Raw genomic sequence first — 21,601 nt, 5'->3', positions numbered from 1 at the left:
TTATTGCAGACATGTTTTCAAATCTTGTACCGGTTCAAGTACATCAAGCTACAGCATCTTTTGATGCTCGAAAGTCGGAAGTTATCAATGTAGAAACTGGGCGTCTCCGTGAACATACTCAAATAATGAATGGGTAAATTAATTCTGAGGTCCTTGCTTCAGTCTAAGCTCTTGGGAATGTAGAGAAAATGAGGGATGAAATCTAAGGGTTCCATATGATTTTGTGAAAGGCTGATACTATCCGTTGGAAGTTCAGTATTTTTGTTCGATCTCTAGTTGAATATGGTTTGTTATATGATTCATTATAGGATATTGGCATCTCTAAATTTGCCCGCCGCCTTGGATGACGTGACAAATCACGAAATATTGCCAGAATCCATTCGACAAAAATCTTCCAAAGTTAAGTCCTTGGGTGGGATTGATGCCCTTACAAGTCTCATTGCTGATTTGCCAAATATTCACAAAAGAAACAAGGAAATCTTGGATGAAGTAAATTTTTCAGATTACTTTTTTTTTCCTTACATCAGAAGGTCTGCACGCTACAACATTAATATTTATAGTGTATTTGTATTTTGTCTTAAAATAATGTTAGTCTTTATTAAGTAGCTGATAATTTTTGCATCAAAATTCAGTTTTTCTGTACACATTTCTCAAGGTTATATCATTCCTACTGAAATTTTGGCACTTTTACTCGTTTTGCTGTATTAATTAGTCAAATCAAATCAGTTAACAGTGAGTTTATAAGAATGCATAACGTCTATTTCTATTTACTTAGTTTCCTAGTGTGCGCCGGTTTTGCTAAATTACAAATCAGCTTCGATGTGTCTCTTATTCTTTATTTACTTTTATGTTTTTTAAAATTGTTCCTTCGATGTCGACATGTTCGAAGAAAATGAATTTTTTTAGACTTTGCGGCTATTAAATGAAGAAAAGGGAAATGACGATCGTTTGCGATCGCAGTTTAAAGATAAATGGACACGTATGGCTTCTGATCACCTTACGGCTCCACTTCACCAGGAATGTGGTAAATATCGCGGCATTCTTCATGCAGCTTCCAATGCGGATGAAACGGTTAAGCAAAAATTGGAAGAGAATAGAGAAGGAATCAAGTTGCTCAGTGCAACTGAACCTGAATTGAAATAAGTGCTTATGTTCTTTTTTTACTTCTTTTGGAATTCAACAGCGTTATAATCGAAACAATTGATTTGTTGCTGGTTCTATAGATATGAATTTGAATTAAAAGAAGCTTTTATAAGAATACATAGAATTTATAGGAATATGTATTGGCACTATGATCTGGTGATAACATATATTACCCGAAATATACAGTATGATTTTACAGCAGCAATACCATGTCTTGATTCTGCAAGTGCTAACAAGAATTCAGAAGCTGTGGTAAAACTCAGAAGTTTAATGGATGTTGTACAAGAAATTAAGGTAAAATCTGAACATGAATGGTCCTTATTACTTAATCCTGATAGAATTTAATATCTGAATTATCAAAGCGAAAAATCCTGTTCCATAACTTTCTCTTCCTTCGGTTCTTTGATCAACCGCACTGGTTACCTTTCTATAAATAGTAATACAATAGTGTCGCAATAAGACAAGTTGAAAACAGAAGTTCAGCTCCACTAACTGAGTTTTTCATTTATCGGCACCCACTGCTCAGGATGCTATTTACTTTATTCCTGCAGTTCTTCAGTTTCTTTCGAATAGATTTTTAGATTGGACGGGAGAAATTAGAAAAGGAATTCACAAATGTTCGCTGTGATATGAGTCCTATCTTTCTGAAAGCACTAACCGACAACCAAATCATCAATGAAGAAGAAATTTCTACTGCCAAAATTGCTGAAATATATGGCCCGTTAAAGACTAAAGTAAATGAAAGTATTAAGAAGCAAGAGGATTGTTTGGCACTAGTGGAGGTAGGCAGTCACTGGTATTCTTGATACCTTTCTATGTGTCATTACTTGTGTTAGGGCAGGTTTATCATGTCTTAGTGATATTTATTTGAACTTATCCATGATATGTTAATTAGTTTGCTTTTTTTTGTAGTATTCAATCCTTTTTTTTAGGTATGGAATAAGAAATTTGGTTCGGAAAAAGCATCTAGTCAAGGTGCTGTTGAGCGTGAACGAATTTTGAAGATATTGGCCAATGGGCATGATAAATTCTTAGAGATTAAGTCGAATTTAGATGAAGGAACAAAGGTAAGATATAATTAGCACTTGAGATTTGTTGTTATACATTGCCATTATTTACTGTTGCTCTGCTTCATTGTGCAAATATATATTAATTCTTCTTTCAGTTTTATAATGATTTAACACCTCTACTATTACGATTACAACAAAAAGTATCTGATTTTTGTTTCGCTCGGCAGACCGAAAAAGAAGATTTAATGAAACAATTACAACAAAACATTGTTTCCGGTTAGTATAAATAAAATATGAATGAGGAGTGTTAGATTAAGGACTGTAAGAAATCTACACTCCAAGAAATCAAAGAAAAATCATGGAGATAATAAGTGGTTTTTACTCAATTTGCCACTATTTATTTAAATGACAGTTAAGGTTCTTCATGTGGCAGTGCACCTCCTCGACCGCCACCACCAAAAACTTCATCAAATGCGTCCGTGTCGAACAATCCATTCGATGCAGAAGCACCAATTCCACCTCCACGCAATATTAATAACTTTCAGGGTACCAGTTCAAATTTGTTTTTCTTTTCAAATTATTCAGTCATCTTCATTCATGGTTAAAAATTTTGTGCACAGTATTAGCTCTGCATTTAAATTCCTCACTTCTGCTCTGGATAAAAATCTATGGCGATGAATCGGGGTGGTTATACTGACTTACTTGTTTAATTTTATGTCAAATATATCTCATTAGTAGTTATCGCAGTTCGTGATATTTTGGTCTTGATCTTATTTGTTTTGATTGTTTGAAAATAGTGGACCTGATTGTATTTACTCGCTACTGTAAGAAAGTGATACAATTTTGGACTAAAATTTATCGGTTTCGGTTGCACATAGCAAGAGAATTAGGAGCTATTTTCCATTCATAGAAACAGGAGGACATTATGATAAGGACGAGCATTATTTATAAAATAGAATTCGTTCAGTTCGGTTGTCTAAAGTTCTTATCTACAGACCATGACGCACCTCTCTTATTTTCATTTCTATAACTGAAATTTATAAGTGCAGCGATATATACCGGAATTTTTGCATTTGCATATTTTGTAGCAACACAGGCATCACCGATACCACCTCAAAATCCGAACTATCAGCCTCAGCTTTGCAATTCTCAGCAACAACAGCCGTTTGCATCTTATGGTAATGAAGTAAATTACGATTACGATAGAATTATTCAACTCGTTTGCATTAAGGAATTTCGGAAAACAACTTTTTTATTTTTTTGAGTTTCGCATTTTCTACAGAATGTAAGTTAAGGGACTAACTTGATGAATCGTTTCCTTTATGATAAATACATTCATTTTTAACCTCGCATACAATGACGTTGTTGTATTGCGGTAATTTTTCGTAAAAATCTCAATTCCTTGAACTGTGTTCGCTTAGTTTCAGCTCAAGCACCATATGGATATCCAGTTCAGCAGACACCTTATCTGCCGCAGCCCCAATTTAATCAAAATTACACAACACCATATCCAGTTGCATATCCAGGGACATACCCTGGAGCCTTCAATCCTCCTCTGCATGGTAATTTCAAATTTTAAATTCGTATATCTTGAAAAGCACGTTAGTTAGGAACAATGATGTGATGAGTACTTTACATACAGAAGAAACTTCCGATTAGTAAATGTTAAATAGGGCATCTTAATTTTATTTTCTGCCATATATTCGAAATCTTTTGTTTTTGGCGAAAGACTTCTTTAGAGTAATAACTGCTCATGTTTTGTTTTTTTATTCTGCATCAACAAATCCTTGCCAAATTAAAGAAGCCTTTCACCAAAGCATAAGATTTCCACGTATAATAAAAAATGGAATCTACACTTAGTTGAATACGTTTTGTAGCATATAGTCATTTTCCTTCGTCGACAATGTCGCCACAGTGGGGTAATGTGCCGTCATCAACGCCACAGTAGATCCACTTAAAAATTTGGCTAGAATCGGTTTTATAACGTTCCGAATAAACCGTTCCTCAGTTTTTTTCAAAGCTTCATATCTGCAATACTACTGCTTAATAGCTATCGCGAAGATTACCCGGTACTGTGACATTTTTCCTATTAATGTCTTAAATAAGCATAGTTCCTCACATTTGAAAAACAAGGATGTTTTCTTTCGTACGCGAGAAATTAAATCCCAGTGGGGAATTGGAAGTATAGAAAGTTCCTTTTAACATTATCAAAAAAGGAAGGTAGCATAGAGAATATTTGCAATCGGAGTAATCTACGTTTAATACGCTTTGATACAACTTATTTTATAGTGAAATACTTTCCACCGCTAGTAATCTGCGTTTTTTAGTACGCTTTGATACAAATTATTTTATGGTGGAATACTTTATGTTTGTGTATTATTATATTTACTAATTTCTTTCAAGAATTTTTCTGTTGGGAATGATTTGTACTGGCAGTTTGGGGACGGTTTTTAATTCGGTTTCATTTCCTTCCAGTTTTGTGTATATCGGCCTTTTCAGAAGAAAATGATTTCACTTAATTAGTCGTCATTTATGTTCAGTTTTCGTATTGTTGGAAAAAATAATGACATCAGGAGTGATTGTGGATTTCTTGATGCATCAACTATCAGCTATTGTTCTTGATAATTAGTAATAATTGCATCAGAAGACTTTGAAAACCTATTGATCCGCTGTTTTGTTTAAGGATGCGTCGTCTGTTTTCCAAAGCACACTTTGATAGATTTTCCAGCAAATAGAAATAGTATCTAACTTAACTCATGCTGTGAGTTGAGTTGCTAAGATTGTTCATTATATCGAACTCGCAGTTCACTGTCCCTTACTGACCGATGCGATTTGTAAGCTCCCATCAAAATTTTTGCTCCTTTTTTTATAAGTTTTTGTATATATGATTAGATAATTGTCATTTCGTAAACATATCGTTTTTCCGTACCAACATCCTAATAATGGTTGATGTTGTGAAGAGAATGTCTTCTAAATAATGGATCGAGAGTATGTTAAACGGAAGTGACACTGGATATAGAGCCATTCAGAATATCTTAGGTAAGGATTGTGTCCCTATCATGCAACAAACAGGCATCATTGGTTAACCTGATTGGAAATGCACCCTACTTCATTTCTAATCAGGGCTTTTATTATATTCATTGTGCTTGTTTACAAATGCAATAAAAAAGAAATAAAAGATAATCAGATGTTGCTAAGGAGTTAAGCTAAGTTTATTCTAATGATGACAATGGCGACAGCGATAAGCTTCATGTGATTTCCGATTCATACGGCAATGATTAATTCCCATAACTAGCTTCTGGATTAGGCAAAGTAAAAAGCCATCGCGCGAGGGGTCTCCGCCGCTGCATCTCGACATATTGCGCTGTATAGCTGTATCGTTTATAATGGATCTTAAAACGTACCCCCCGTAATGCAACATCATTGTCTCGGCATTAAGGAGGAATGCAATCGATTTTTTGCTTTCATTACGCTTATAAGAGTGGGATTGGGTTGGGGTGGTTTTGTTTTTCCATGGTTTGGGTCTCTTGGACTACTGTGGCCAAGCAGGAGATGCCATCAGGGTCATTTGTGGCCAGCTTAGTGCTACTGTCCCGTTTGGGAAGCTAAATATCACTGAGGGTGTGGTGATATCCTTCGAGGTACGCTGGTGTCATTCAGAATGCCATGATGTTGTAAAAACCTTAGTATCTCTTGATGTCCATAAGCAGTTAGTAGTGGCAAAATGTAGTGGTGTAGTGGTGCTAGAATATCTTATATAACGCATCACTTCAGATGATTTATTTAGTTATGTCACATTATCTTTGTTGGAATTGTGAAATCACAAACAAAAAGCAGATTACATGGAAGAAAGCGAAAGAATGGCGGGTTTGAAAATGCGAAAATTAGTGGGTAGATCTCAAAAGAATGAGGCGTTATTTGGTAATTCGTAAAGTGTGGTGCTGGGAATTGGTAGCGATAGTTAATAGTAAGGGAAAGTATCGATGACTGGTTTAGGTCGCGGAAAGCAGAACGGAAATAATAATTGGCTGCGAAACACTCGCTTTTAATGTTGGAGAGATGTTAGGAGCATATTATTCCTATCTGCCCCAAATATTCGTAGTTAATGTTTGGTCCTCAAGTTATTTACTGATTTTATGAGGTGTTATGAAGCTTATTGTTATGAAGTTGTTTTATAGTGAATGCTTAAGGCAGGGATGCGGAGATAGTAAAGAATAATTTGGTTGTCACTCACTCGTGAACTGTTTTGCCTTTTATTTGTTCTCGAAATTTCTCCAAGGAAAAAGGGAATTTCAGAGCAGCAAGTCTGTGTATTTTGGAGGTAAATATGACTGACTCTGTCAATGCAGAAAATAGTTACGAGCAGAGCCAGCAGGAGATAGAAAATGGCGAAGTGGAAATTGTGGATTCTGGTCAGGTAAGCAAGATTTCTATCGGATAACAAACTTCAGTTGATATGATCTTTGTTTGCATAAGTCAATACATCCCGTACTGAGGGAAATTGCATCTTATTAAACTTGAAGAAAACCAAAGTAGAATCCTTTTCTTAAATTTTACTTTCCAAAATTTATTAAAAATGGTCCATCTCTGGTTTTCTCGATGTCTAGAAGCAAAGCACTGATGCAAATTGGGTGAAGCTTCTGGTGATGAACAACATGGAGAATATGATGAAAAAACAAGGGAAACAAGGTTACTCTGAATACGGATTAACAAGCACGCAGAAAATTCGATTTTCGATTAACTGATGAATCACTCATTCGTCATTACTAGTCTGATAAATTTCGTAAATTCCATGAGATTTTCAGGTCATTGATGAACTGGATGAAGCATTGATGCAAATTGGTGATGCCACTGGCAGCGAACAACACGGAGAATATGATGAAAGGGTGCATGAGCAAGGAAAAAGTAATGCAATACCACAGGATGTCGGTCTACATATGGTAAATATTTTGCATTACTTTTTGGAGATTTTTCATTGTGAATGTATCCAGAAGGATTTATGCATCAAGATCTGACTCGATTTTACTGATATATTCTCTTGCAGAGCGTTAGTGAAGAAGTGATTGTCGAAACGGAAGAAAGCCATCCGACGATGTCTCCTACTCCGGGAAGTGATGTAGGCGATATGGAAGAATGCATAAATGATGAGGATGGTCTATATAGCGACGATGAAGACCACTCAGATATGTTTGCTGACCGAGAAGTTGACCAGGTTATCAGGGATCCGGTGACTGGAGAGGTCTGGTTTGTGATATCCGATCTGGTTTCGAGCTGCCCTATTCTACAGTTTTTTGCTCTCAAATTGAAGTTCATGAAATAGAGGAAGATATTAAAGGAAAACATTTCTCGAGAAAAAATCAATTTATTTGAATACGTTTGATAATATTACTGTCTTAGATAAGTTTAACAATGGATTTGGAAGATCTCGTATCTCGGACAATAACTTTTGATAACAGTGAAAGAATCATCTTATGTTTTTCAAAGCGATGTCGTCCACAAATAGCTTGGAATGGACATCTTTACGTTGCAGCGTCTGATGTTAGTTTTCAATAGCTGTGCATGTGATGTGAGGAAGATAGAGTAGAGAATTACTCTACTCGAACACTCTCGAACTACTTTGAAGATTTTGAAGATAACGCTTCAGATTTATTTATTATTAGACAAGAGCGCATGATGTGTTTGATAATCTTTGTTGATTCTTTTTTCTTATGGCTCCTTATCTCGAGAATGACTCACATTAAGTACATGATTCGGAGATTAATAATGGGGAAAATCTCCATTACTTTGAGACATGCTTTACGGTGTATTAAAATGTGGAGTGAGATTTTATATGCTGGGTTATAAGTTTGATGCTTGCTTCTAGTTGCCTGTTCAGGTCTTGATCGAACTGTATTTCATTTCTCGACCTTAAACCTAGCTATAAAAATAGTTCGTCTTAACTCTTGTATAAATAGTGTGGAACTAAATATAAACTTTCTTTCAGTTGAGCGAAGTCAGTTACACAAAATGGCGTTGTGTAAATGAAGGATGCCCTGGTGCTTTACGGACGTCTCCTGGATTGACCGAATTGCGTTCTTCTGGACATCACCATTTAACTACATGTAAACCGGATGACTTGCGAGTAAGCAGTTTTTGCTAAAATGCAGACCAAATTGGTCATCATAGGTTTTCTCCGTGTATATACACTTTAAATGAGTCGAAGTTCATGCAAACAATTCCGTTATTTAGGTACGTCTTCGCATTGTCATTTACGACCTACGTCTGATGGCCGAATTTACAGACGATCCATTAGAAGATCTTTACAGTCATTTTGGTACCATTTTTTAATATTTAGTGGTCCTAATTTCATCACTCCTTTAATATCATCTTTTGTCAATAATTAATATTACTTAAAATATTTCATATTAATAAAGTATTTTTTTCAGTTGAAAAGTTAGCTGTTGAAAATCCGGATGTGTTGGCCTTGTTTCCTCCTTTGGATACGCTAGTAAAAAGGTTGACAAGGCATCGAGAATACAAAGTTAGAAATTTCTTTCATTTATTATAAAATAGCTCTTATGATGTAGCATGATTATGTGTACAGTGTGTTGTCCGAATAATTATTGATTATCTCTGAGATATGATTTCAGTATGCTAAAAATGAGATGGCTTACATTTTCTTGGAATGGTGCGACAAATTTTTTTTTTATTCCTCTTTCAAATTTAAATTTTTTCCGAATATCAGTTGTAGAATTCTTATTAACCGTAAAATTCAGGTAATTTTGACAGGGGAGTAGCCTATTAAGGAGTCGTTCAAAAAACAGTTTTGATTCTGCGAACTTATGGGTTGTTCTGGTTAATTGATAAATATGTGTTTGTGACTTTTTTTTCAGTCCTTGGTGTTATTCATATCTAAATTCTAAGTTGTCTGCCGAAGGAGAAATTCATCTTTTCGAAAAAAAATGCATCTTTCCGTCATATTTTCCATTTTATTCATAGTTTAATCAGGATAATTGAAGCATAACTAACGATTTACATTTATCTGACCACATAAATAAGCGTCAACAACGAAACAAAATTTAAATAATATTCATCTTAGGTCAAATTCAGGAAAGTGAGGACGGACAGACGCTCCTTTAAGCACTTTTATTCTGTGCCCATTATTTAAAATTGTTTTCAAGGTATATCGTCGGCGATTTGAATATGAAAAAATAATGGCAGAGCGGCGTCGTGGGTTGCATTCTAAAGGTAATACTTTAATTTTTATTTCTTTTTTTATTTTCTTTTTTGTTGCTATCGGAATTTATCTAATTGGTTCCTGTAATGCTGATGCGTGACTATTATAGCGGAAATAATATTAGAGGTGGGATTCTTTAAATGATAAAAGTTCCAACTGGTTCGACATGTCGAGATTTTTGGGTTACATTCTTTTATGATTTGAGCATTTTACTTTATCGCTGTAAATTTATTAGATTCAGACTGCGCTCCTGCAATGCTTCGAAGAATGCGTCCGTTCCCACCGGTTGGTTTTTTGTCTTTGCATTTTTATTTTCTCATTTTTGCATGTTTACATTTCCGCATCCAATTTATATGTCTTCATACGGCGAAGTTGGTGTTTATTGTTGTTAAAACACGGTTAAAAATTTTTGAGAAGTTAATTTTCACTCCTCCAATTTGATAGCAAATTGCAATGTTCTATCTGTATATACAGAGTATCTGAAAACAAAGACATGCTAATTTTTTATTACACATTTAGTCTGTATGTATCGAATGCGGTATATCAATTGTAACTGATGCGGATACCACATCCCAGGAGAATTTTGTGGATCATGTGTCGCAGGATCATCAAAGAGAGGCGACGTGCCAGTATTATTCATTCCCGGGAGTACATCTTTTTGAGGTTTTGATTAGTCTGTCGTTAAATCAGGAAAAAAAAAGTAATTATTCAATATGAAAACAGAACTCCAGAAATCCCAATAAAGAAACGTTTCAGTTTAATCTGAATTGGCAAAAGGGGAAAGATGTTGGGGTAACCGGAGAGGATATTGAAATGTTGAAGTGGTTGAAGAAAGGACAAGTTCTATTGTTAGACACAAATTTCCACCAGCTTTGGAATGATGCCGTTTTGGATGAAAGAACAGTGAGTGGGGCAAAAATAGGAATACTTGTAGGTTATTGGGTTCACAATTACTAATACAGTTATCAGATTGCAGCAGTGGATGCGTGAACTGCAGCAGCGTAGCCGATACAAAATTCGACGTTTTTCAATGCACAATGAAAGCTTGTTTTTCCTTTGCGCTGCAGACGACCGCTGGTGTCGAACATATGGTGTTAACTCTGATGGTCTTCATTGTACTGCATTTGTTCGAGTTTACGATTACAGAGTAAGTGCATTTGAAAAGGGTCAGAAGGATAATTTTGTTTTGAGAATATGGTTTTATGTTTCATCGAAGTGCAGGAAATAGAAGTATTTCTTGGGAAAAAATTTCTCTAGTTTTCTATAAAGTCCTCTATAAAACTGGAGGTAGAAAAAATTTTCGCTGCTTTTTGCCGGATAGAAATTGAAACTGAGGCCATAGTAATATTACTGTTTACAAAGCGGGTCGTAATGGGCTCTTGACTTCGATTCAATGAACAGTAATTCGGCTTGAAATAATAGACTGAATTGGTTTTGTGTATTAATGCAAAGTAATTTTGGACTATCGAAATTCTTCGTTGTAACTGTAACATGAGAGATAGATCACCCAGTAAAATAGCTATCATCACAGAAACAAGTTCCCTGTAAAGCATTTGCAATTAAAGTTCTTAAAGGTAATATGGATGACGTGAATTAGTTGCCAGGTCTTATTATCACTGTCGCTAACGCTGCAGGCGTTTAATTTTCCCACTTATCTTTGCAATAAAAAATAACTGGTAACTTGATATGGGAAGAAGAAATAAAAGATAATTTTTTTCAGAGAGTTTCGCGCCAAGAAACTCGGGTTTTGCGAATACAGTACTGCTTGGATCATAATTTCCATAGCGGTGAGTGATTTCGGTTTCTGTGTAATTTTTCAGAGATGGATAGTAATTCCAGTTGTGTTGATATTAAGGGCAAATTAAGCCAAGCTTTTGCAGATGAGGATGCAACAGTCGATGCGCCATTCACTCCCGAAATTTTCATGCATGAAGTGGAGGAGAGACGTTTACGAACCGCTGGCATGGTTAAAAGTCATGCACAACGTGCGCGACTTTTGAGACGAAGAGGTGAAATAGGAAGTGAAATCATGTCAGGTTGGCTCTAACCGTTGAATTTTCCTTTCATTTTTACTGATTGCAATAGTATGTTGGTTGTTATGTGATTATTGAAAAACCAATCCAGTTCCCATCTGCTACAAACTCGAGTCTTTGATGGTCTTACTGCAGATATTATTTGAGTATAACCTATAGAATTTATCATCATGTAGAGTAGTTATGTCATTCAAATAGCGTATCTCGAACTAATTGCTAGATTGAATATTCGAATGATCAATTCATATATGCTTTTAATAAAGCAACTTATAACATATTATAACAAAGATCAGAAAGAGTCAACTATAGTTGTATTGTTCAACATTTTAAATGATGAATGTTATTATTTATAAACCACTGTAATGTCTCTTTCGCATCGACAGTGACAAATAAATTACACAGTAGAAGCTACTTTCAAAAATAATGCAACTTGAACTACGAAAATAATTAATAATGGCATCTGTCTTTTAATAAACGTAGTTTGAAGTTCTCAGCATTGTATTTTCTGATTTTCTGGGAATATCAGGGCTGAATTTTAACGCTCATAATGAAGGATATTTTGTGCCATTAAGTAAAAATGGGATTCCTGTATTTTGACCATTCATAAGTAAATTGAAGTACGAATTTCAGAGAATGGCGGTGTGTGGTCTGAAGAGGGAATCAGAGAAGATGACCAAAATTTGCAGTGAGCGCAGTTTTTCGTGTATTTACCTTTCATGTACATTTGTTTTTCATTCCCCACATTCAATATCATTTTGCTAAAACAACGAAAAATTCTTTGTTTTTAGAGAATTAGACGCCTATGCATCTGATGTCGCCAAACGCACATCTCATGTACGGAATGATGATTCTGCGTCAGTAGTCGAATTTGCTGAAGGACCGGATACTGAACACGACGGTTAGCGTCACTTTCTCGGTGTCTTTTTAACGGAAATGCTGCTTTTATATGCACCACATGTATTCTTCGAAGATATAAAAGAAGGAAGTTGAAAGATTCGAATTAAGAGTCATATGCGCACGCCGTTATTTCGGGAAAGCTTACTGCAACCATGCAAGTGCTCAACTAATGGTTTAAGTCGAGAAGCATCATTTAAAAAATAGCTGCATTTCTCGTTTTTAAGGACAGGAAGATGTAGTTGGTGGTGAAGGCGAACGAAATGTTGATTATGCTATCGAGGGTAGTGAGGAGGGTATTGGACAGGAGGAGCAAGTGGGGGAAAATGCTGCATCGAAACTGAAGCGAGTAAACTTGCAAAGACCGAGATTTATAGGAAGGTAAACTAAATAGTATATAGTAGGAAAATAGTAGGAAAATTTTTATGTGGGAACAAGCATTAATGAAGTTTATTAAGATGTAACTGGAAAGGCGGATGAGGAGTAATGCTTCGTCCTAGATGTATTTTGTAGAGATATTAACATTTTAATAATATTGTATAATGTTAACATATTAATAATATTTTATATTCTTTCGACGTTAGAAATGAAAATTTTTTTTTTTTCCGATATGCACAACAAAATATTAGTCCTCACTTCACATATGGTAGAAATATCAAATCAGAGTACGACGAGAAGCGAGAGGTAAGCGGTTAATGTGAATGTTTAATAGCAAACATTATTGATTCCTTAAAAATCTCACACTCTTTAAGTGTACGAATCATTGATGAAAAAATGCAGTCTTACATTTCGTAGCTTTCTTTCAGTTTTAGCACAGAAAAGCTTTAAAATACAGTATAAGCATGAGTAGTACTGCAAGTTACAAAGTATGACAATATTTACAGAAGGTTTGTTGTGGGATGATGATGCAACTGGGTGTTCCCTATAATTTCGATTCCATAAATTTAAATTTTGTAACATTGCTAACTATATGGGTACATGGTTGTGTTAATAGTATCTCTATATCTCTGTGCACAACAGTGTAACAGCTTATTGTACAAAGTCACATGTTTGATGACGGCTACTAATTTTAAGATATTATGGGATTAGGTTCTTTTAGGTGGCAAATTTGGTTGAACAGTGCAATCGTCGAGTTAGTGAAAGCCGTTCAATACGTTCTATTGAAAGCAGAGAAATTCAAAGTGGTAGTGGACCGGGCCAACCACATTATGTTACTCATCGATCAAATTTTTCCAGCTATACACTTTATAATTTGGTCATGCAAATTGAATTGCAGTGCGAGGTTTGTATTGTATTGAGTGGTTTTTTAGCACAAAACGACTTTCTTTTTAGAAATTTCTGAAGTGATAGTACAGTCTAATGATACTGTCCATAATGTAAGGTACGAATCCCGTTGGAGATACTGAACGTTAAAGTGCGCTTACATCAGTATCAGTAGATAAAATTACTCTGATTAGCCAGACAATCCTAAAAAAAGCTTATGCATCTTATTAATTAAACTGGTACGGTTTTTGCAACTGGTTTTTGCAGCTTTTCAAAGAACGAGCTCAGTCTTTGAAACATATTATGGCGGCGAAAAAATATCTCAAATACCTCACATCTCTCTGTGATAGCATTGCTACTGATCCAGACTGCAATAAATCTGTAGAAGAATTGGCAGCTGAAATTTTTGATTTGAAAGAAATTGTAAACAGTGGAATAGTAGTCACCAAGCAATCGGGTTTGCTTCCAACATTAAGTTTTGGAAGCGGCGATGAAGGTAGTAATTCAGTACAACAGCGTGATGGAAGAAGTGAATCGGAAACGCAGCCGCTTATCTTTCTTCCAGTAGTACCTGCAAGGAGCACACCGGAAGAATTAGGTTGGAATTTCTCTGGATTTTTTTCGAAGCGATTTCTCTGCGGCTTTTTGCTGGATAGTTGTTGAGTAGTTTTGTAGCTTTTATAATTTTAACTATTCTATTTACATATTTCGGTGCATATTATGATATGTATGTTTTTTTTCTTAGTCATACCTAGTCTACAAAAATGTCTATCACCATTTGATGAAAAATTCGTAATTTTGTGTTCTGTTTTCTTTTTGAATTTTCATACGTGTTTTCTTTTTCTTTTTTTTAGGAAGCATTCTTTTGCATTCACTAGTAAGTTCTTTAGCAAGACGCGAAATAATGAAAGAGAAGTGAGTCTATTATGGATCAGTTGTTTTATTCCCTATTGTTGAGGTACATGAATTTTCGCTTAATTTTCAGAAAAAATGACAGTTGATGAGGAAGCAGAAATGGATGTTACAGAACAGTCTGAAACACCAGTAAGTTTTCTGTTTCATTGAACTTCGGATTAGAATTAAGGATATAATTAGTTCGAGTGGATTTCTAACTTTCAAAATCTTTTTTTGTCAGGATGCACAACCAAATTTAAGAAGATCAAAACGTGGAAAAGGGAAGGAGGAAGTTGAAATACCTTTTGAAGTGAAGAAAGGTAGAAAAGGTCCGTTGATTGCACTTCCAAAAGCAGAAACATCTGTAAGGTAATAGCTTAGAAAAAATTTAAATGCTCATTTTCTTAATAGCATAGGTTTTTTTATTCTGGAAACTAGAGATTTTCAAAATAATGTGTTTATAACACTTAATTTCATGATGCTGCTTCAATTTTTGCTTATGTTGATATAGCTCAATGTGTTTACATATTAGTTGTGTTGGATCTTTGTGCATGTTGGTTATAAGATTTTGAATAGAACTGAAACGCTTTAAGGGGAAAGTAGACATTGATTCACTATTTGGATTGAGAAAAAGAAAGAAGAAACTAATTGCATTTTCAAATGGAGTATCCATTTCTGGACTTCATTTTAGCATCACTTCCACTGCTGTGGAGGAAGTAAGTAACTAGACCTGACCTAAACAAATAGCTCATAAGTAGATATAATTATTTGAAATTATCCTTTTTTTTTCGTTTAAGGCATCTGCCTGATGCATTCGTTTCTTCCAACTCTTCATCATGTTATTTCTCCGGTTAAGTTAGAGACAGAAAGTGAAACGTATGGAACTTATAGTTCTAAACATCATTAATCCAACTCTTCATTATAGTGAGCTGTTGGTAATGTAGTAGCTATACACAGACGAAAGTATGGGATATTTTTTCGAAATAATCTTGAGAAGAACTTGCTAAAAATTGTCTTATAAAACATTTATTCAGGGAGCCATATCAAACAAGAAGAAGTCGTGGTGTCGTGAAGCCGAACACCAAGGGAGTTTTTGACAAGACGACATATGTTGGAGGAACGGAGGTATCCTTAATTGATTTTTAAGGAAACTGTGGAGTTCTATGTGGTACCACAAAAGGAAAATAATTTTTCGTTGCAGAATTTCGTATCTTAGGGTTCAAGATTATAGGGATACTGTAGAATCAAGCATTAGCAGAGTTCCGACAGACTATTATAATATATTGCTTGGGCTTCCCAGAATTGTAGAAAGAATTGGTTTTTCATGATGTGTAAGTAAGGTCATGACCAATAAAGTTAAGCTTTTAGTGGAAGAAGGACAGAAATCTGAGCATCACTTTTAATTTTGAAAAGTCAACGGCAAAATTATTACTCAGTTTCATATGACTGTTCTTCAAAAGTCTTAAAATTTTCAGGCAACTTCAGCAGAAGGAGATGGTAAGCATTCAGCCAATATTTAAACGAATTCGCTTTCTATTCATTGTCCTTACATTATAATTATCGAGTTCCTTATAATCGTCATCATACTTCTGTAATTTGTAATCAGTGTTTTCTTGTAGAATCAATGAAATCTCCAGAATCTCGAGGAGCTTACACATTGAGTAAGTGGTTTAAATTTATACAAGATGGGTGTTAAAGGTCGCATATATAAAATAGGCTTTGAAATGCAACATTTGGTCGAATATCACTAATACGACGATCTGACACTGTTTTAGACTCTTGTGATGGCGCTGGGACAGATGATTCCAGTTTAATGTCGGAATTTTTATCATTGACTGAGTTTCAGGACGTTGTAGTAGAAAGTGTTCTACCAGCCTATAAATACAGTTTTTTTTTCTTTTTTCGGTTTATCTATACTTTCTGGAATAGAGAACAAGTCTGCATCTTGACAGGGAATCAAAATGGATTCCAATACTACCAATATATAATGAGGAATGTACTAAACAGTAATAAAAATCTCTTTTCTACAAATTTTTTTATCTTTAAGGGCGAATACCATTCAGTGGACAAAACTCAAAGTTGAAACTGGCTGGACGTACCATGCAGCTTGATGCCGAATCGGAAGAACTGACTGGAAAGCCGATGACTTTAAGAACTGCAGCCGGAAATTTGGTTAGCTTGATTTGTTAGCCACTGAATTATTTTCAGGGATTTTAGGAAAAATGTCTAAAAGGGATTGGTTTTTATTATATATTATATTTTTATTATATTATATTTTTATTATATATATATTTTTATTATACAGCGAACAAAATCAGGGCTTTTTAATTGTCTGTGTTTAAATATGTTGAATATCATCAAAATCCCAAAACGTTGAAAGCATTTTTTATCTGAAAGCAATGTCCATATGAATGTGCTGAATTCAGGAATATCGAAAGCTTTCTATTTAGTATACAAAATACAAATTAACAGTGAGTAAGGAAATGTTTTTTACATGCATTGTTTAGGTCACAGTGATGCGGCGGTTTGATGGCCGTTTGATTATGGTTTCACCTCGAGAACTGGTTCAGAAAGGTAATATTTGCTTTCATGTTATTCGGTTTCTTACTTAACCATAGAATAAGTGTCCAAGCATGCTAAAGCACTGAGTGTCAGTGATGCTTTGAGGTTCTTTGTAGAAAGCAAGCGCACTGCAATAGTTTGGAGAGTTTTTCTTAACTGGTAAATCAAATATATTAATGTGAGAACTCTCTCGTAAAAGAGATTTGTCTATTGATGCCTGATAAATATTGTTATTTTTACTGTTAAACATATACTTATCCGATCCTAAATTTCCTGTGAATTAATCCCTTTAGTGGATGGAGTTGGATGATCTCTTTATAAAACGAATTTTTATAGCTTTTCTTTGCTCATTTAACCTTTTCTGCGAATTCCTGTTTTCTAGAATCGAAAACTTCGGCCACTGAAGAAACTCAGAGGGAAACGAGGTCGAGAAGCACACGGAATGCAACACTTGGCAAAAAGGCACCAAAGTCAGAGCAAATAAAAGAAGACGAAGAAGAAGAAGAAGAAGAAGGAAAGGAAACAAAATCGCAAAGAACAACAAGATCCTCAGAAAGACGTTCAGTCTACTCAAAATATTTGAAGAAAGATAAAGATCGACGTGGTAATTGTTGAAATTTATCTTTTATAAATTTTACTCGTAAAAATTATTGTGATGAATTACTGCAAAATAGGAATGATATGCGGTAGCTAATAACATATTTTCTTTTATTTTGATATTTCAAATTTGCAATTCTTACATAATTATGTCAATGTTTCAAACTTGTAATTCTTACGTTATGGTGTTAATATTTCAGATTTATAACTCTTACTTAATGGCCTTATTTCAGATGAAAAGAGCGCCAATGCAGGTTTATCAGAAAAAGGAAAAGGAAAGGATATGGGTAGTGAAAAAACAAATTCGGAAGAAGCGGAATCTAGCAAACAGGAAATTACGCATGAAGTAGAGAGTAATTCGAAAAAGTTTGTATTTATGAATGCTGCCGAACCTATATTCTTTAGAAAGGATTTGTTGATATCGTCTCTTTATGGTTACATATAAGTCTTCCGAAATGAGCTCTCGACAGTAGTCACTTGCACTTTTTCATTAATCTGCTGGTAATTTTCAAAACCTGATGTATAACATTCAGCACAAAGCGAATGCTGACTTTCTCAAAATTTAATGGTAGTTGTACGGCGGTACAGTTTACAGGCACCGAGTAAATAATTGTTCTTGATATTATCCAGAGTTTTCTTCTTGGTGGACATGTTTAAATTGATTTCAGATTTGTAAGAAAGCAGTTAAGCGAAAATGATGTAATCGTTATGGACGATGAGACATTTTCAGCTGTTGTAAAAGATATAAGCATGGGAAGTCCACCTGACTATGGTGAGTATCTTTTCCGCAAATGCCTGCTTATTTGTGCTTTCATTTGATCTTTTTTTCTGAATACCATAATATCATTTAAATGTTGTATGCAGGATAACGGAGAACTTGAACTGGAATTAATATTTGAATTTAGATTGTTAGTATTGACAATAAACAAAATTTCGAAAGTGCACTTATTAAAGGAAGACATGGAATGACACATAGTAGAAAAAGTGTACTGTTACACTTTGATCCAAATTCGGTAGTTCACTCTTTTCATTTATTGTTGTACTTTGACTTGATAGATATCTGTCGAGGGATCAAGGAAAGATTTTCATAATTGCGTCACATTTCTCGAAAATTTGTGTTTAGGATTAAAACAATAGTCATTTTTGGTCAATCCTGAAACTGTAATGGATAAATGTCTCTTCTTTCCAAATTCCTTTTCGCGCTATTTTACTTTGTTACTAAATTGTATGGTCAATAGCCAATTATTTATAGTTGGTGGAAGTGAAAGCCGACGAAGTAAAGTAAAGAAAAAGGATGAAGAAGAGGCAACAGGATCGACTGTTGACGCTTCCAGAGCAAGTAAACCAGGGGAGAGTAAAAAATAAATCAGTAGTTTTGCATGTTTGAAATTGTATCCTAACATTAAATGACAATCCTACGTTCTTATTTTGGTTTATCACAATGTACCGGCTCTCGTTTTATCGTAATATTTTGAATTTTGTTTCATGTTATTTGCAATGATTTTTTAACTTCTATATTAACGACCGAGATTCGAAAAGTAAAGTGAGAGGGTCCATAGCAGATGGGGCTCATCTTTCAATAGTTTTGGTAGTTTCAGTTGTTGGGGCTCATTCTAAATTTTAATTAGTCCATAGAAAATGTCACTGCTTCCCCCTCTTTATTTGCATGTTGTAAAAAATTATTTTACTTGCACTTCACTTTTGTTTCACTCTGTCTGATTATGATTGAATGGATTAAAGTGAATAATTTTAAAAGTACCTTGGGAAACATCATTACATCAGTTTATAGCATTGTAAACATTGAATAATAATTCGCCAATCTCCGCAACTGAACGAGAGTATATGATTCTCTTGAAGTTTTGCTTCTTTTTTGAGTTTTTCACACTTGGTCCCACGGAAACTTTGGAGATTTACAAGGATTCCTACCGTTCATAGTTTGCCATTTGAAAATGAATTGTTTTGAGAAAAAAGCCACTTCTGTGGTTGACTTATCCTCTTACTGCTGGCATCTATTCGTAGGTATGCTTTTCTTATGATGAAATATTTTTATTGTCCTGCGCGGTTTGCATCTTTAACTTTTTTTTTGCCACGAGGAACGAAGTTTTCCATTACAGTCTGAGAGAAGTATATGTCCCCCCTTTTTAAAAGTGGAACCTTTTTATGTCCGAGATAATTATCCAGTTGACAGGCTGACAATGATTACCATACATAAGGTTCGATGTGCGTCATGTGCAAAGTTATTTTCTCATATATCTGTGTTCTCTAGGTTTTTTGTAATCGTTGTAAATGATATAATTTCATCCCAACCGTTGTATATGAAGTTGTAAATTCAAGAATAAACATGGAAGGATGCAACTGATTTTGATGGTGGTTTGTCCCAATTCCATTTTTACCTAGATTACTCGTTGGTTTAGTTTGATAGTAAAGTTCTTATATCCAGGTTGGCATTTCCTGACATGGGACTGTTTCGCTTAATGAACGATTAAATTGATTGAGATCTCAGTCATTTGAATTTTATTCGTTTCCTTGAAATGAATATATAGTATTGCTATCAAAACAATGGCACATATGCACCATTCGTTGACAATATTAAGAATGAGGAGGGAAACAGAAAGAGGATCATAAATGTTATCTGTCCTGCCTGAAGAAGGCAATAATGCATAAATGCGTAACGTCCTTTTTTTCATCTAACAATATACGATTTGTTCTGCATCACTTTCTGAACTTGTTTCACAAACCGCAGATGGTATCGATAACGGAGTCTGGAATTAGGCATTTTGGAAATACATATCTGTCTTGGAAGTTCATTGGTAAAGGTCTGTGTTTAAATACGATGTGCAAATATGCTCTCCCACGAAATGTGACCTGGATATCTCACGTCATGCGGAAAATATAAAGGCTGCAAAACATAACTAAATATGACCGGAAGGGTATCTTCATAAGTCATTTAGATATCAGCTCAAATAATTCTTAGTTGGACTGAGATTGAAATATTGATCATTAAGACAAGCAGATATGCAAATTAATGAATGACTAGTGCACATATTAGAAAGATGGAAGTTGGATTCGCCAAGAATGTTTTTAAAAATCTAGTAGCTCATTTTAAGTTAATAAATCTTTTCTTCACGCCGATAAATTATTCCGACCGGCTAAAAGATGATGGAACTGGAAGTGTTGTTTCACCTCCACTCTAAATGTTTGACGTTCCGGAAAGTGAGAGGAAGTTAATCTTAGAAATCCTTTTGTTGATAAGTATTTGAACTTACACTTGCTGTCCTGCGGTGTGTTCGAATTGTATTTTTAACAGCGCGAACTTGTCGTTCTTTATCTGAAAGACCGTCAGAATGTATGGCAGCCATTTCTAAACTTCGTTCCAATGATGATTCCATTGTTGAAGAGGAAGTAATTAGCAGACAGCTTGACCTGAAATAAATAAAATGGGTGGTTCACAACTGTACGCATAATTATTATTTGAAACCGACTGAACTAATGTTGAGGACAGGACAAACTGAAACACCCTATTGTTCTAGTTTGCCGGTGTTCGTTTCTTTGAACTAACCAATACTGTTTTCCGGATGTGGTTAGGAATAAGAAGTGGAAGAGTGCAGATTCTGGACATAGATTCTCAGGATTTTTCAGCTGCTCATTTTAGTGAATTTTCTTGTTTGTAGTGCTGATGAAGTCATGTATGAAACTATTCAACCTGCATGTTGTAAGGCAGACACTTCATGAAAGAGAATCAGAATGTTGTAAGGCAGACACTTCATGAAAGAGAATCAGAATGCCATTAACAAGCCAATTCACTCAAGTCAACTTGATTTTTTTAAAGCAGTTAGTTAACCTTTCACTATCATTTGTGCTCTGTGGATTTCTAAATCTCCGGAAAACGATATAAGAAGCACTTGGAGAATCGAGCGATGAATCCAAAATATTCCTAAAAATGACTAGTATTCGTTTTAGCTCATTCTATGAATTATATTTTAATTAAA

At 34.8% G+C, this 21,601-nt stretch overlaps 3 protein-coding genes across 3 annotated transcripts in view; 2 read left to right on the top strand and 1 right to left on the bottom strand.

The window, feature by feature from the left end:
- LOAG_17864 (apoptosis-linked 2-interacting protein X 1) overlaps positions 1 to 4,101 on the top strand; it is a gene marked incomplete at its 3' end in the record, with an annotated part of 8,027 nt that extends 3,926 nt beyond the window's left edge. The window contains exons 9-19 of the mRNA XM_020450526.1: positions 10 to 133; positions 309 to 489; positions 907 to 1,109; positions 1,275 to 1,437; positions 1,725 to 1,925; positions 2,076 to 2,210; positions 2,309 to 2,429; positions 2,571 to 2,699; positions 3,242 to 3,331; positions 3,581 to 3,715; positions 4,031 to 4,101. Coding sequence (XP_020305789.1) covers positions 10 to 133; positions 309 to 489; positions 907 to 1,109; positions 1,275 to 1,437; positions 1,725 to 1,925; positions 2,076 to 2,210; positions 2,309 to 2,429; positions 2,571 to 2,699; positions 3,242 to 3,331; positions 3,581 to 3,715; positions 4,031 to 4,101 — 1,553 coding nt within the window. The remainder of the gene's footprint in view (positions 1 to 9; positions 134 to 308; positions 490 to 906; positions 1,110 to 1,274; positions 1,438 to 1,724; positions 1,926 to 2,075; positions 2,211 to 2,308; positions 2,430 to 2,570; positions 2,700 to 3,241; positions 3,332 to 3,580; positions 3,716 to 4,030) is intronic.
- A 2,379-nt stretch (positions 4,102 to 6,480) lies between these two features.
- On the top strand, positions 6,481 to 18,977 carry LOAG_05134 (hypothetical protein; the record flags this gene model as incomplete). Its single annotated transcript, XM_003140671.1, has 30 exons — positions 6,481 to 6,570; positions 6,959 to 7,093; positions 7,198 to 7,392; positions 7,551 to 7,691; positions 8,137 to 8,274; positions 8,382 to 8,466; positions 8,579 to 8,673; positions 9,314 to 9,380; positions 9,611 to 9,654; positions 9,889 to 10,032; positions 10,346 to 10,516; positions 11,090 to 11,156; positions 11,250 to 11,405; positions 12,033 to 12,087; positions 12,191 to 12,300; positions 12,524 to 12,677; positions 12,947 to 12,980; positions 13,396 to 13,578; positions 13,827 to 14,157; positions 14,545 to 14,603; positions 14,695 to 14,822; positions 15,488 to 15,578; positions 15,929 to 15,950; positions 16,073 to 16,114; positions 16,501 to 16,625; positions 16,961 to 17,027; positions 17,398 to 17,619; positions 17,846 to 17,978; positions 18,281 to 18,384; positions 18,865 to 18,977. The coding sequence occupies 30 exons, from the start codon at positions 6,481 to 6,483 to the stop codon at positions 18,975 to 18,977; spliced, it is 3,501 nt and encodes a 1,166-aa protein (XP_003140719.1).
- Positions 18,978 to 20,299: 1,322 nt separating this feature from the next.
- The window catches only part of LOAG_17863 (kinase domain-containing protein), a gene marked incomplete at both ends in the record, with an annotated part of 5,267 nt that continues 3,965 nt past the window's right edge, over positions 20,300 to 21,601 (bottom strand). The window contains 3 exons of the mRNA XM_020450525.1: positions 20,300 to 20,374; positions 20,879 to 21,035; positions 21,454 to 21,546. Coding sequence (XP_020305788.1) covers positions 20,300 to 20,374; positions 20,879 to 21,035; positions 21,454 to 21,546 — 325 coding nt within the window. The remainder of the gene's footprint in view (positions 20,375 to 20,878; positions 21,036 to 21,453; positions 21,547 to 21,601) is intronic.

Source organism: Loa loa, assembly GCF_000183805.2.
Source record: "Loa loa unplaced genomic scaffold supercont3.140, whole genome shotgun sequence".
Classification (NCBI taxonomy): Eukaryota; Metazoa; Nematoda; class Chromadorea; order Rhabditida; family Onchocercidae; genus Loa; species Loa loa.
The sequence above is the reverse complement of the archived record's forward strand: the minus strand, read 5'-3'. Positions and strand labels throughout refer to the sequence as shown.